At 41.0% G+C, this 16,446-nt stretch overlaps 1 protein-coding gene across 8 annotated transcripts in view; it reads right to left on the bottom strand.

Annotated features, from left to right (window-relative positions):
* Window positions 1-16,378, bottom strand: part of LOC118366100 (ubiquitin carboxyl-terminal hydrolase 15-like) — a 38,949-nt gene extending 22,571 nt beyond the window's left edge. For 3 of the 8 annotated variants that reach the window (XM_052491729.1, XM_052491732.1, XM_052491731.1), the window contains exons 1-6: window positions 16,253-16,368; window positions 15,246-15,376; window positions 14,483-14,613; window positions 12,163-12,289; window positions 10,323-10,467; window positions 1,284-1,358 (exon numbers count right to left, since the gene is read on the bottom strand). In XM_052491729.1, the coding sequence (XP_052347689.1) occupies window positions 1,284-1,358; window positions 10,323-10,467; window positions 12,163-12,289; window positions 14,483-14,613; window positions 15,246-15,376; window positions 16,253-16,341 (698 nt within the window). In that variant the 5' untranslated portion in view covers window positions 16,342-16,368. Of the gene's footprint in view, window positions 1-1,283; window positions 1,359-7,929; window positions 10,181-10,321; window positions 10,468-12,162; window positions 12,290-13,349; window positions 13,416-14,482; window positions 14,614-15,245; window positions 15,377-16,252 lie in introns of those variants that run through there. The other 5 variants (XM_035748476.2, XM_035748478.2, XM_052491728.1 and 2 more) reach the window with 4 other exon arrangements.
* Window positions 16,379-16,446: the final 68 nt, after the last annotated feature.

Below are 16,446 nucleotides of genomic sequence, written 5' to 3'. Positions count from 1 at the left end.
GAGATGGAGGGTTCATTCAAAAAGTATGAAAATAGGTTAAACCAGGGGTTTTCAAACTCGGGTCCAGGTACTGCAGGGCGTCTGCCATTTGTATCAATATCACAAGCTGCAACAGAATATCATCGTGGATACAATGAGTCTCTGCATCCAGTATGAAGTTAGTTAAAGGTAGTTTCACGAGCTAATGCTAACTAGCGTTAGCCCAATGACTAAGTCTGCAGGAACAGTTAGCATGCTAACTGTTCCTCAAATTCTGGGGAAGTAGATAAAGGGCTTCATTGCCAAAATCACCAACTATCCCTTTAAAATTGAGGAAATTATAGTAATTGGAGCTGATCACAGGGTTTGCTCTATATAGGAAATTCATAGGCGGGCCATCCAAGCGGTAATTTTAGGGATGGAAAAAGTTGTCAACTTAAATTACCAAACCCAGATAAAAATCATGCATAAAAGATATTGAACTATGATTTAATAATACCAACTTTGAGAACTAATAAAGAAAGCTAGAGTCAGGGAGATTGAAAACTCCAAAAACCAGGCATTCAATGCACATGCCCATTGATTTTGTTATGTTTGAGCAGAAGAACAATAGCCATTGGAAAATGCATAAAACTGCAAGAAATATGCCATAAAAAAGCTAAATTGTCTCTCAGCTCCATGCCAAACCATGTATGTAGAATTTCTGGAAATTTGATGAAAACCTGCTAAATTCTCTCAGCTCAATAGAAAAATGTGTAGAATTGCTTTGAAACATCAACACTTTCTCTATGCCGCCAAGACGCCTTTCTAGCTAATAGACCGTTAGATCTAACCCTTCCAATGAACTGTGGGGAGGTCAAAATAATTCAACTGTTTACCAAATCTATTAATTTTAAAAAGTCTACCTGCCATTATCATTCACCTGAGACAAGACATAACGTATTATGGGGGGTCCCTATGTCACCAGTTTGCCTGGGGGAGGTCCCTGGGCAAGAAAAGTTTGAAAACCCCTGAGTTAAACGATAAGAGATATGTCAGCAACTAAAGCCAAGCAAATATATGATAGGGAGTTGAAATTCAAAGACGAAAGAATGCAGGAAAATAGCAGCAAAAATAATCATAAGGGTCTGCTGGGTTGAACATAAATGTATACATTGAATGAATAAAACAAACTTCACTAAATAAACTAGCATAAAGAAAACTCAGCCTCAGAGGAACCAATGTCTTTCAATCCCCAGGCCAAGTGAGAGTAATTCCTAATTGGAAGTCAATGGAAGGTCATGGACCTAGCCAGACACACTCACTTAGGTGCAGAGGAACCTCTAGGCCACGATCCATCCTCATTCTTCTGCTCTATTACCAGGACCTGCATGGATATCAGAAATAGAAACATAATACACATATAAATATATGGAAACATAATACATATGTTAAACTTTCTTCGCCAGATTGGCCTACAATACCATAAATGTAGTACTATGGCAACACTCGTCTTGTAGTATTTCCAAATCTGTTTTACAATTGCATCTACTTACAGTAGGGTAAGTATGGGCAATATGATAAGGGCAAAACAAACAAAGCTATTTCACCAAATATTGCCATTTTACTTTGTGAACTGTTGGAATCATAGAAATAATGATTTTATGTCAAGAAGCAAAGTGGAAAGCAACATTGCTCTTGTTTGGAACAATCTGTTGACTGCATTTGACCTAATAGAAGAGCATGCAAACTTATTGTGAATCTACCAGCGAGGAGGAGGAACTGTGCTGCTGGAGTGACAGGGGGCGAGGCTTGGTGTGTGTGGTAGAGTCCAAAAAGTTGAACACATTACGAAAATTAAAAAATAAATATATATTTATATTTTTAAATCAGCTCTATTGTCACACACTGTGGCTCTATGACTGTAGTCTATTGCCACCTTCATGACTTATGATTGGCCAACAACAAGCTACAAGCTCCACTCTCTTGAAACACAGGTGCAGCAGCATAAATTATGAAATGTCTCTCCCTATTGCAGCATTCACATTTGGATCTGTACAGTCCCTTCAGACAAGTCGGTTAAAATTACACATGCCTGAGACCCGTGACACTTATCAGACCCGACCTAGACCCGTAACATTATCTAGCTTGGGTCCGGATACGGTCTCAGGTATTCGGGTACAGGTGGATCCGTGAAGATCTTTAATGTGTGGGAAGTAGTCGGAAGGGTAGAGAGGGATAGAGACAGAGTACAATGTAAAAACAGACATAACACAAGGCTGAGAGGCATTTCAGAATATTTGCATGCAATATGGATTTCTTGCGATTTCTATGTGAATTTGGAAATGCAGTGCAGTGCTGCACAATCTGTTTAATGAATCTACTTGTACTTCTCAAATCGGTTTTTCTGCATCTAGTAAAAAGTAGTAATTTCCCAATCTCATAATACAGGGGAAAAGGGAGATGAATCATATCCCTAAGTATCCCTTTGCCTCTTAGTTGGCTTTGTCGTGGGCAGACTGAAAAGCCAAAGTGGGGACCTGGGTAGTGTCCAAAATGGAACCTTATTCCATATTTAGTGCACTACGTTTGACCAGGCCCCAAAGGGCCCACATGGTGGAAAATGTAGGTGGGGAAAAATAAAAATGGCACAGCACAGAGTCCAGAGAAACAGTTGCTTTCAAACTAGGAAAGGGAAATCCTTAATCGACATCCACGTCTCTGGTGCCCGATGAACAGTGGGTTAACTGCCTTGCTCAGGGTCAGAACGGCAGATTTTTTTACCTTGTGGCTAATTGAGCAAAGACAGCAATTCTGCTCATAGATTATGCATATATGAACTGCACATTGACACCGTCGGCCCAAAGTGGGAGGTTTAAGAAAGCCTTAGTAGTCGCCAAAGTTCCGGAGCATGTATCAGTGATATGTATTTCTTGCAACTTTCTCAAGACATAACTGCATGGGCCTACCACTTTGTGTTGCCAGTTAGCAATGTCGAAACAGTCAATTATAAAGACTTTCCCATAAAACTTTCCAAATTAAATATTAAACTGCAAAGCATACCTGGCAAAATGATGATATCAATATGATTTCTATCTTTTGTCTCGTAAACTCTGCTATCGCCATAGAGAAACACCACCCGCCAAACACCAGTCTCTTGACATGCACAACTGAAATTAAAGAGCAACTACACACCAAAATTATTTACTTTCTTTCCCAGACCTCAAAAGATGTGATTTAAGCATTGTTGTGGACAAACAAAATTGGATGTTCTATTAAGTGTGATTTTGAGAACAAAAACCTGGAAAAAAATAAAGGGGAAAACAAGGCCGATAATAGTTTTTTGGTGCTATGCCAAATGTATTGGCTGGTAGATTTTCCCCAACTTTTTCTTCATGAAGTTAGTTTATGAATATTGCCAAAAACAATGTTGTGGATCATTCAAAATCCACTTACATTTGTTTACACCTTGTTCAGTCACGTAAGCTAGCTAACAACCTTGTTATTTTACTAGTATATCTAAACACTTGGGGGCACAGAAAAAACAGGGAAAAGGATAGCTTCATTAGAAGATAAATCATAGCAATTAATTAATGACTGATTTCATGCATGTCACCACTCAAACTTGCGGCTCTTAAAGAGACCGTTTAAAATGTGATGTAACTCATATCAATAGGTCCTTCAAACTCAACCTCAATGCAAGTTTGACTGCAATTTTTCATTGTTCCTCTCTAATTAGGGACCGATTTAGATCTGGTCACCAGGTGGGTGCAATTAATTATCAGGTAGAAAAGAAAACCATCAGGCTCCGTACCTCATAGAGTAAGAGTTTATACCCCGTCAATAGTTATTATTAGTATTGGATAGAAAACACTTTACTTTCTAAAACTGTTTGAATTATGTCTGTGAGTGTAATAGAACTCCTATGGCAGGCAAAAACCTGAGAAGAAATTCAAACAGGAAGTGAGAAATCTGAGGTTGGTCGATTTTCAACACAATCCATATTGAATTGACAGTGAGATATGGATGAAGTTGCACTTCTTAGGGCTTCCACTAGATGTCAACCGTCTTTAGAAACTAGTTTGAGGATTCTACTATAAAGGAGGGGCTCATGAGAGCTCCGAGTCAGTGGTCTGGCAGGGTGTCTCAGGCTTGTGAGGCGCGCTCCCGACAGTGTTCGCTCTCGTTCCAGTGCTTTTCTTCAGACAATGAAATTCTCCGGTTGGAACCTTATTGATGATTTATGTTAAAAACAAACTAAAGATTGATTCCATACATTGTTTGGTTTGTTTCTACGACCTGTAACGGAACTTTGAGTTTTTGTCTGGACGAAGTGCTCACGCTTCATGAAGATAGTTTACTGGGCTTAACACGCCAACAACAAGTGGCTAAATGATGGACTTTATGGAACAAATCAGGAATTTATTGTCGAACTGGAATTCCTGGGAGTGCCTTCTGATGAAGATCAAAGGTAAGTGAATATTTAGTGTTTTTCTAACTTCTGTTGACTCCAAAATGGCCAATATTTCTTTGGCTGTTTTGGGCTCTCAGCGCCGTTCTTAGATTATGATTTTTCCGTAAAGTTTTTGAAGTCTGACACAGCGGTTGCATTAAGGAGAAGTCCATCTTTAATTCTGTGACTAACACTAGTATCTTTTATCAATGTTTATTATGAGTATTTCTGCAAAATTACCAGATGTTTTGGAATCAAAACATTACTGCACGTAACGTGCCAATGGATATAAATATGCACATTATCGAACAAAACATACATTTATTGTGTAACATGATGTCCTATGAGTGTCATCTGATGAAGATCAAAGGTTAGTGATTAATTTGATCTATATATTTCTGCTTTTTGTGACTCCTATCTTTGGCTGGAAGAATGCCTGTGTTTTTTTTTACTTGGCTATGACCTAACATAATCATATGTGCTTTCGCTGTAAAGCATTTTTCAAGATGTTTCTTTCATTTGCTGTATTGGACTTGTTAATGTGTGAAAGTTATATTTAAAAAAAATAAAAATAATGAATTTCGCACGCTGCCTTTTTCCCTGGAATGTTGTCGAGGGGTTGCCCTAGAAAGGTTAAAAGGGCTCGGATAATAACCTAACGAAATTAGCATCAAGTTCAATGTGAAGGTGACGATCAACATGCTTAAAGGATGAATTTCAACTATACCAGCCAGAATATAGCACGAGCTTAAAAGTATGGCAACTTGGTATGAACTTTGAACACTTCACTCCAGAAGTGATACCTCCTTGCCGTTGAGTTACCAGCAGCCGCTGTAAACGTGGGCTAGGAAAGGAAGGACGACGTACCAGTCTAACACACACACAACGATACTACAACGTATTCAGTTTACCACCAGAGACATTCTTCAAAGGACAAGAGATCCCTGCTGGACAACCTGGCCTTCCATCTACGACCAACCTAGTGAAGCGCAGCTCAAGAGTAAATATTTATTGCATTTTCCAAATGGGTGGTTATTTAGAATACATAAGATTCTGTATTTACAATAGCATCCCGTTGTTACTCGGTCTTCTTGCTCTTTCATTCAAAACCCAACCCCCTTTCTTTGTGTAACCAGCCGTCATATCTGTTCCGTCCAGTAGGGACATTTTCCTTTATGACATAATTTGTAATCAATGTATGATCACTTAGGTATTTAGTATTTAGTGCCGATTCAACTTGTTAGCCAGGGTTCGTGAAGATGTACAACTTTCAGATGAGACTGAATAAAGTGACGATTAAATATTGACTGCTACTGATGTAAAAGATTACTAGGTCTATATGAGTTTATTCGGAAGATAACAGCTCTATAAACATTATTTCGTGGTGCCCCGACATTCTAGTTAAATTACATTTACCTGATTAGCTTAATCAGGTAATATTAATTACAGAGATATTATTTTATAGAATAGCATGTCATATCACTTAATCCGGCATAGCCAAAAACACAAGGTAATCAATTTTATGTTTTACTCTTAACTTTAAGTTGGAGGCACTAGTACTACCAATGACATTTTAATTTAGAGTCCTGAGTGCACTATGTAGGGAACAGGGTGCCATTTGGGACACACTCCTGTATATCCTCTAGAGCAGCTGTTACCATCGAGTGGAATGTCCCTCCAGTGACCCATTGCCCAGTTGTCTAGATTAATCCCTGCTTGTAAATGGATGTTTAGGCCTAGGCTACTTCTGGTAAACTCCCCCAGGTGGGGGGAAAGGACACTTGCAGCTTTGCTGTTCTTTGGAGCCAGACACTTAAGATGTGTATAATAAGACCTGTAGGCTATATGTACAGTTGAAGTCAGACGTTTACATACACGTAGGTTGGAGTCATTAAAACTCGTTCTTCAACCACTCCACAAATTTTGTTAACAAACTATAGTTTTGGCAAGTCGATTAGGACATCTACTTTGTGCATGACAAGTAGGTTTTCCAACAATTGTTTACAGAGAGATTATTTCACTGTATCACAATTCCAGTGGGTCAGAAGTTTACATACACTAAGTTGACTGTGCATTTAAACAGCTTGGAAAATGCCAGAAAATGATGTTATGGCTTTAGAAGCTTCAGAAAGGCTAATTGACATACCTCCAATTGACTCGAATTATACCTGTGGATGTATTTCAGGGCCTACCTTCAAAATCAGTGCCTCTTTGCTTGACATCTTGAGAAAATCAAGAGAAAAATCATCCAAAACCTCCTTGGGAGCAATTTCCAAAAGCCTGAGAGGTACCACGTTCCTCTGTACGAACAATAGTACGCAAGTATAAAGACCGTGGGACCACGCAGCCGTCATACCGCTCAGGAAGGAGACGCATTCGGTCTCCTAGAGATGAACATACTTTGGTGCAAAAAGTGCAATCAATCCCAGAACAACAGCAAAGGACCTTGTGAAGATGCTGGAGGAAACAGGTACAAAAGTATCTATATCCACAGTAAAACAAGTCCTATATCGACATAACCTGAAAGGTCGCTCAGCAAGGAAGATGCCACTGCTCCAAAACCGCCATACAAAACTCAGACTAGGGTTTGCAACTGCACATTGGGACAAAGATGGTACTTTTTGGAGAAATGTCCTCAGGTTTGATTAAATAAAAGTATAACCTTTTGGCCATAATGACCATCCTTATGTTTGGAGGAAAAAGGGGGAGGCTTGCAAGCCGAAGAACACCATCCCAACCGTGAAGCACGGGGGTGGCAGTATCATGTTGTGGGGGTGCTTTGCTGCAGGAGGGACTGGTGCACTTCACAAAATTGATGGCATCATGAGAAATGAAAATTGTGGATATTTTGAAGCAACATCTCAAGATATCAATCAGCAAGGTAAAGCTTGGTCGCAAATGTGTCTTCCAAATAGACAATGAACCCAAGCGTTCGACAAAGTTGTGACAAAATGGCTTAAGGACAACAACGTCAAGGTATTGGAGTGGCCATCACAAAGCCCTAACCTCAATCGTGTGATGGCAAGGAGGCCAAAAACAACGGACTCAATTTCACCAGCTCTGTCAGGAGGAATAAGCCAAAATTCACCCAACTTATTGTGGGAAGATTGTGGAAGGCTACCTGAAACACTTGACCCAAGTTAAATAATTTCAAGGCAATGCTACCAAATACTAATTGAGTGTACGTAAACTTCTGACCCACTGGGAATGCAATGAAAGAAATAAAAGCTGAAATAAATCACTCTCCACTATTATTCTGACATTTCACATTCTTAAAATTATAGTGGTGATCCTAACTGACCTAAGACGGGGAATATTTACTAGGATTAAATGTCAGGAATTGTGAAAAACAGAGTTTAAATGTATTTGGCTAAGGTGTATGTAAACTTCAGGTACTTTATTATAATTACAGTGGATACTACACTGAACTAAAACAATAACGCATCATGTGAAGCGTTGGTCCCATGTTTCATGAGCTGAAATAAAAGATCCCAGAAATGTTCCATACATACAAAAAGTGTATTTCTCCCAAATGTTGTGCACACGTTTATTTACATCCTTGTTAGTAAGCATTTCTCCTTTGCCAAGATACTCCACCACCTGAGAGGCGTGACATGTCAAGAAGCTAATTAAACAGAATTATCATTACACTGGTACAGTGTTAAGATGTCACCGAAGAGGATTGCTGACGTTTTACATACTTCTAACCAACTGTGCTATTTCGTTAGTTTTCTTGCGTTGTTTAACTTATTTTGTACATAATGTGGCTGCTACTGTCTCTTATGACCGAAAATAACTTATTGACATCAGAACAGCGACTACTCACCCAAAAACTGGAAAACCTTTTTCCTTTAATGTGTCTGACGAGAAGGATATACTGCTTTCCCGGGAACAAGCCCAAAACCCCGTCATTTGCGTGAAGACGGAGGAAAAGGGTCGGGCTTATGAGAATTCGTAGGCGAGCAAGTAAACTCCCACTGCCATCCGTTATTTTGGCTAACGTGCAATCATTGGAAAATAAAATGTATGACCTAGAATTAAGATTATCCTACCAACAGGACATTAAAAACTAATATCTTATGTTTCACCAAGTCGTGACTGAACGGCGACACGGATAATATAAAGCTGGTGAGATTTTCCATGATTCGGCAGAACAGAGAAGCTACGTCTGATAAGACGAGGGGTGGGGGTGTGTGTCCATTTGTCAATAACAGCTAGTGTGCGATGTCTAATATAAAGTAGTCTCAAGGTATTGCTCACCTGAGGTAGAGTACCCTATGATAAGCTGTAGACAACACCATCTATCAAGAGAGATCTCAACTATATTAATCCTAGCCGTCTATTTACCACCATAAACCAATGGTTAAACTAAGACCGCACTCAACCAACTCTATAAGGCCATAAGCAAACAAGAAAATGCTCATCCAGACAACCTTTAATCCACACAGATGCATACAAACCACTCCACCATCCATTTGGCAAATCTGACCATAATACTATCCTTCTGATTTCTTCTTACAAGCAAAAACTAAAGCAGGAAGTACCAGTGACTCGCTCAATACGGAAGTGGTGTCTATGCTACTGGACTGTTTTGCTCTCACAGACTGGAATATGTTCCGGGATTCATTCAATGACATTGAGAACTATACCACCTCAGTCACCGGCTTCATCAATACGTGCATCGAAGACGTTGTCCCTAGTGACTGTACGTATATATCCCAACCAGAAGCTATGGATTATAAGCAACAACTGCATAGAGCTAAAGGCTAGAACTGCCGCTTTCAAGGAGTAGGACACTAATACAGACGCTTATATAGGCTGTCTCACTGTTGTGTCGTCAACAAACATAATGGTGTTGGAGTCGTGCTTGGCCAGGCAGTCGTGGGTAAACAGGGAGTACAGGAAGGAACAAAGCACACATCCCTGAGGGACCCCGTGTTGAGGATCAGCGTGGCAGATGTGTTGTTGCCTAACCTTACCACCTGGGAGCAGCCCGTCAGGAAGTCTGGTATCCAGCTCCTTGATTTAGGCAGACCTATTCTTTAGCTCGGTGAGGATGTTGCCTGTAATCCATGGCTTCTGGTTGCAATATGTACGCACGTCGGGACTAAGTTGATGCACTTATTGATGAAGCTGGTGACTGAGGTGGTATACTCAATGCCATTGGATGAATCCCAGAACATATTCCAGTCTGTGCTAGCAAAACAGTCGTGAAGCGTGGCATCTGTGTAATTTGACCACTTACGTATTGAGCGAGTCACTGGTACTTCTTGCTTTAGTTTTTGCTTGCAAGCTGTTCTGTCCTGCCAATGCATGGAAAACCCTGACAATTGTATATTATCTGTGTTATCGTTCAGCCACATCTCAGTTAAACATAAGATATTCGTTTTTAATCGGTAGGATAGTCTCGAACGGAACTTATCCAGTTTATTCTACAGTGATGGCATGTTGGCTAATAGAACGGATGGTAGAGAAAGGTTACCTACTCGCCGAAGAAATTTTCACAAGGCACCCTGATCTCCTTCACCTGTATTTCCTTATCTTCAGGCGAATTACAGGGATTTCGGCCTTGTCTGAGAGAAAAATTATATCCTCATTAAAGAAAAATATCTTTGTCCAGTTCGAGGTGAGTATTCGCTGTTCTGATATCCAGAAGCTCTTTTCAGTCATAAGAGACAGTAGCATCTACATTATGCGAAAACCCCCCCACAAAATAGCACAATTGGTTCGGAGCCTGTAAAACGGCAGTCATCCCCTCCAGCGCCATTCCTATTAACAAGAGCATAGAGAATTTCCTTGTCAGTTTGCATGGTGTGGAATAATCTAGATCCTATATAACTGGTGCGATGACAGGACAGGAAGTAGAGACAATGTATAAATATAGCCTGATATCCAAGGGTTATTTCATACCTGTCCTTGGTAGAGTCCTGCGTCCTGTATAGTGCTGTCCGGTTTGTTCAGAGGCTCAAACGTGTTGCTCATGTACTTGTTCCACAACCTGGTCTCTTTCTCGTCTGGGATACTGAACAGTTTACGCATCTCCTTCTCAATGGTGTCTGCATGACAGGAGGTTATAGAACAAGGGTAACAAATAAGCAACATGCCATATACATTGAGTATACAAAACATGTAGGTGACAAATTGAAAAAAATTACACACATGCACCTGCATACTTAGGGCAGAGAATAATTGGGTGTATAAATATCTCATGCTCTGATAAAGTAATGAATTAATCTGCTGTCAATTTATAGTAACACTCCCTGCCCATGTAATTGCAGATTACTTGTGTGTGCTTTAGGGAGCAGAGTTTTGGCAGTTATTTTGGGAGCGCATCATTTTGCAGTAGTCAAAAGCAAAGTCAGTGGCTTCCCGGGTGGCGCAGTGGTTAAGGGCGCTGTAATGCAGTGCCAGCTGTGCCACCAGAGACTCTGGGTTCGCGCCCAGGCTCTGTCGTAACTGGACGCGACCGGGAGGTCCGTGGGGTGAAGCACAATTGGCCTAGCGTCGTCCGGGTTAGGCCGGTAGGGATATCCTTGTCTCATTGCGCACCAGTGACTCCTGTGGCGGGCCGGGTGCAGTGCGCGCTAACCACCTAGTCACTGTTTTGTTTGTCAACCTCTTATGAACACTGACTTTGCTTTTAAAAAATATATTTTACCCCGTTTTCTCCCCAATTTCGTGGTATCCAATAGCTACTATCTTGTCTCATTGCTACAACTCCCGTACAGGCTTGGGAGAGACGAAAGTTCAGTAGGTTGAAAGTCATGCGTCCTCCAATACACAATCCAACCAAGCTGCACTGCTTCTTAACACAGCGCGCATCCAACCCGGAAGCCAGCCGCACCAATGTGTCGGAGGAAACACCCTTGTGATTTCACTGTTTAAATTGACCATTAAAAGGCTGGCAATGCATCCGATTTTCATAAACTTAAAAGATGTTTGTATTATCAGTGAAATAACTAAGAGCAATGGTGCAAGGGAACCAAAGTAAACAACCAACAAGTCAAATGAAGAACTACAGAACATGTCAGGATATGAATATAAAATCCTAATATCACGAAGAAAATGAGTGGAATTGATCCACAAAGAGGAAAATGGAGAGCATTTTAAAACAAATATTACTTATTAATTCTCTGTCAGGTAGAAGAGAAGTTCTCCTGTGCAATCACCGTGACTGGTGCTAATGGATGGGAATGATCGATTCATTCATTCTCTGGCCGAGAAAAGTGGACAGCTGCTACATTTGTCAGGATAACTGTACAATGAAAATAATGGTCATACCAATGCTGGTTTACACCAACATAAAATGGTACTCTATAGCTCAGTTGGTAGAGTATGGCGCTTGGTAGAGCATGGGTTTGATTCCCAGGACTACCCATACGTACACGCATGACTATAAGTCACTGTAGATAAAAGTGTAGGCTACTACTTATAATACTATTATTATAAGCATTTCAGTGCTTGAGGCATCACTACAGTCCCTGGTTCGATTCCAGGCTGTATTACAACCGGCCGTGATTGGGAGTCCCATGTGGTTGCGCATAATTGGCCCAGTGTCATCCGGGTTTGGCCGTCATTGTAAATAAGAATTTGTTCTCAACTGACTTGGCTAGTTAAATAAAGGTACAAATAAAAACGGGGTAGAAAACGTGTGGAAATAATCAATGAGGAAAAGAGACGAGAGTTTCTTCTAAATAAAGATACCATCTGCTCCATTCAATCTGTTCGGGAGAATAACAGTGTCTGCCTACCTATCGTGTCCGCTTTGCTGAAGCGTCTGGTGACCACGTTGTCCATGTTGCGGTCTTCACACAGCTTCAGTTCTGTGAGGTACACCTCCACCTTGCAGTGCTTCACAAACATACCCTGTTCTACCACCTGTCGAAATATGTCAATAGAGTGTGTCTTACATCATGACAGATGGCAAAATAAAACTCATTAACAAATATGATTGTTTTCAAATTAAACACTTGACAATGTTAAAGTTCTCTTACATGACAGATGGCATAAGAAAATAGTTATCACTCGGTTACAATTTTGGCAATTAAACTCATGTACATGATGGCATATGAAGGAAACAAATATTTTTTGCTAATTAAACTCATCATGACATTGCTCCGATATGGGCAAGATTTGCATTGCTGATTGAGTACAAGTTGGAACTTGTTAAAACTCTTCAACATTGAACAGAGAAGCAATCACCAACTTCACCAAGGAAACAAGAAATAAAGAACACAGCATATGGCAGTAGAAACAAATTAAGAATTTGGCTACCCAGTTAATAGGACTATCGACACACTGAAAGCATTGTAAGTGTATAAACTATAGGCTACACTTTCTAACTCCGTTGATAGGAGCGTATGACGGAGAATCTTAATATAGCCCCAGAGTGTAGACATAGCTGAAGGGTCCATTCCTATTCATTTCACACAGCCCCTCCGCTGGTGGCTGGCCCCACACCGTAGGGTACAGACCCGCCCTAACCCCAGGCAATGAGATCAGCTGTAGGCATGGATCAGATTCACCCACCAGACATCACCCACCGCCCTTCTTATAAAATGAATGCCCGGCAATGGCATGCTAACACAGAGATAAAAGGCAAGTTAAGTCCCACAGTAACAAACTGACAGAACAGCCAATTTCGAAAACAGCTATGCTAAGAACCAACCCCGATCCACCCCGCCCTCTCGCTTTCTGCTTAGGCTCGCTCCCTTGTTCGCTCTTCCTTCGCTATTAAAAAGCCTCTGCCGCTCTCTCTGTTTGACCTCAGGCAGCATTCCGCTACTTGGAAAAACAAGGACACTCTAGAATCACTCCCCAGGTGATAGGTTCTCTACGTTGAAGCTGAGTGGAACCGCAATAGGAGAACCCGGAAAATCAATTCCAACAGTCTGACAACACGGTAAAAGAACCCCCAAAAGTGAGAAAGAAAGAAAACCTCCTGCATGTTGTGTCTCGAAGCTCGCTCCATGTTGCGGTGTTTCAGTCATCCAGAGCACTCTCTGAAAATAGAAACTGCCAGGGCCACTCGATACCCCCCGCAACATACATGGCAAAAAGGGGAGGATCAATGGGGAGAGAAAAATAAAGCACTGCAGCAGCCATGATGCCATGACTGGCTAGATTTGAAAATGCAGAAAGCCATGTCTGGGCTCACGGAAGTACAGTAGGCCCAGCTGGCAGTTAGCCGTTAGAAATAACCCTACGTTATCATAAACCCGTTGGTGTTTCAAGGAACACAATCCTTATGCGAGTTACTGGCTTATACTGTAGTCAGTTGTCAGAGTTAAACCAAAAGCACACTGAATAAAAAAGCAACTAAATAATATCAATGTAGCCTACTTCCACTTTAGAAAATCTGATCTTCTGTGGACAACATTGAATCAGTAAGCATTTGTACTCGGGACCACTTTAGGTTTAAAAACTAATCAAGTCCTTATACAGAATGTTAGTTTCGGTCAATGTATTACAAATAATAGCTAGCATATTTGGAATACTGGTAGCTAAATTGTATCAAAAACAGCCCAGCTGCGTTTCTCTTGAAGAAGACAGTGAGAGGCTAAACATTGAGATAACTTAAGCTTGAGATTCAGTTACTAGCTGGGAGGGACTTAATATCGATCTAGAAATCAAAGTTATCCTGGTATCATTTTCCACAATCATCCCAATCTGACCTGAAGTATATTGATCAATCCAACCCTATAGAACACATGCGAGATTGACACAAATGGAAACTTCTCAATTACTCCTCACACCACAATAACCTCTTCGGCTACAAGTAGGTTACCGACAAACAGGCCAAACGGCGACCATTGAAATGTAATTGTGCACTGACCATATTATCTTAACTCATACTATTCACCACTTCACATAAAGTACCTGAGCCTTGTCCTCTGACTGAGCTTCTCGATCATCTGACTACCGCTGAGGCACTGGTGCTACGTACACTGTACCCAATCAGCTCTTATAACCATACAGTAAGTCTACATTACTTTGTTTATTTGACCACTTAAAAACAATGATATTGGACCACACCAGCCATAATTAGCCACTAATGTCACTCATCCTTACCTTGCGTGAGATAGGCTCTTGTCCCTCCATCAGTGGATACCAGCTCAATAGCTTATTCCAGCCTTCTGTTGGGATCAGGATGTAGTCCAGCTCATCAATGAGGTGCTCCTTGATGGCCAGAACATCCCCATCTACTCGAGAGAGAGAGAGAGAGAGAGAGAGAGAGAGCGAGACAACCGGGTCATGTTCATTAGGCAACAAACAAAAGAAAATGGACTGACACGGAAGGACTACTTGAACCTGGCCAATAACAAACATACATTTTTGTTTGTCTGTTTGTCATAATGAATATGACCCAGGTTGTGGCGAAAGAGGGATTATTAAATGGAAACATTTTAGGACGATGTATGGCTAGGGTTATAATGGGGTTGTTCAATTGGGACAGCTTCAATGGTGGTAGCCTACTCATAATGGCAGTTTGTTATACAATAAAACAAAGCAACAGATAGCTTTCTATAGACCAGAGAAAGGCTACCCTTGAACTATTTTCATTGATGTTTAGAGTATATTATAGACCTACTTTTTCTGTCATACTTAGCCTACAGAAATTGCATGTATAACAGCCTTTAGTTTGATATATTAGGTAAGATACATCATGTTGATCACTCTAAACATCATGTACTGCGCAAAACAGTGGTGGGTTCATCTGGACACACTGGGGATGAGTAAAAAGAGCATGTTATGAAGTCACCTTTGCCAATAATCTATCCAGAGATAGACAATAAATATTGCATCAAGGAGGTCTGAGTGTGGTGTATCTTACCACTTGTAAGGAGCCCCGAGTTGTCCACTGGTCCAGGGTAGACATTCTGGTCTCCCATCTGATATTTGTCCCAGCTGTCAAAGCCCACATATTTCTTCCACTGTTTGAACCAGTGGCTGTCCACTAGGTACCTATGTAGAAAGAGCACCGATGATTTAGATTTGAGATCACGCTAGATTAGATGTAATGAGTTTGGGGTAGCAGATGGTATCTGATAAGTTTTATTTAAAAAGTGTGTAGCTCCAAAGTACAGGCAGGGTACCCACTAACCAGCACAGCTGAGAGAAGGACCTCCAGTTACAAAAGTCTCTGTTTCTCATTGTTGATCTTTGTTAATTAGAAAGAACTCGAGACAAAGGGGTCATTTCAGAATGACCAGCAGCTGATTGGTTTTTAGTTTTTTTAAATAACTATCATTGACATTCATTTGGAGTAACGTTACACAATGTAAAGAATGTTACAATTACCATGAAACGGATGCTTGCTAACAGTGTGAGCGAGACAAACGTTAGCTAGTTGGGACACTTGATTGTCACTAAACATCAATTGTCAGAAGCTAACTGTTTGATACTAGCACGTTTGTGAGTGTGTTAGTTGGCAAGCCAAGTCATTTTGACAGTTGCTTTTCATGACTCCTCCCTGACTTGCCAGATGAGCTCACGTCATGGGCAAACCACTTGAAATCAAGCTAGCCAGCTTTGAATCGCAAGATCATGAAACTGAAATCATTGGGAAAATAAATGTATTTTACTAGCTACGTTGGTAACGTACCTATGTGTCTAGGCATTCCCATGTTGGCAAATAACTTGGTCAATAGAAACTGTGGAATGTGGCGAAGCCGCTGGCTAGCTTTAGCTGACAGAAGCTGACAGCTAACGTTAACTGGCAAGGTAACTGTCAACACGGCCTGTCACACCCGTTCTCCGCTGCTTTAGCACTTTGACAGCCACGGTAAGGTCAGCCAGCACCTTCCTAAGACCTTTAAAAAGTTACCAGCAAACTCTTACCAAGTATCTCCCTTTCGTAGCTGTGTTTTCAGCAGTGCTGCGACTTCTCCTCTCTGGGTATCCAGATCAGCCGCTCCTCCTTCCGCCATCTTTCCTTGGACATCACCCGCTGCATGATGGGATAGAGAATCGTCTCACACGGGCGTAAAACAGCCCTTTTCAGCCAATCATCAACCCGAACTGGAACTGTGCCT

This window comes from Oncorhynchus keta, chromosome 33 (assembly GCF_023373465.1).
Source record: "Oncorhynchus keta strain PuntledgeMale-10-30-2019 chromosome 33, Oket_V2, whole genome shotgun sequence".
Classification (NCBI taxonomy): Eukaryota; Metazoa; Chordata; class Actinopteri; order Salmoniformes; family Salmonidae; genus Oncorhynchus; species Oncorhynchus keta.
This window is presented reverse-complemented; position numbering and strand designations above follow the sequence as displayed.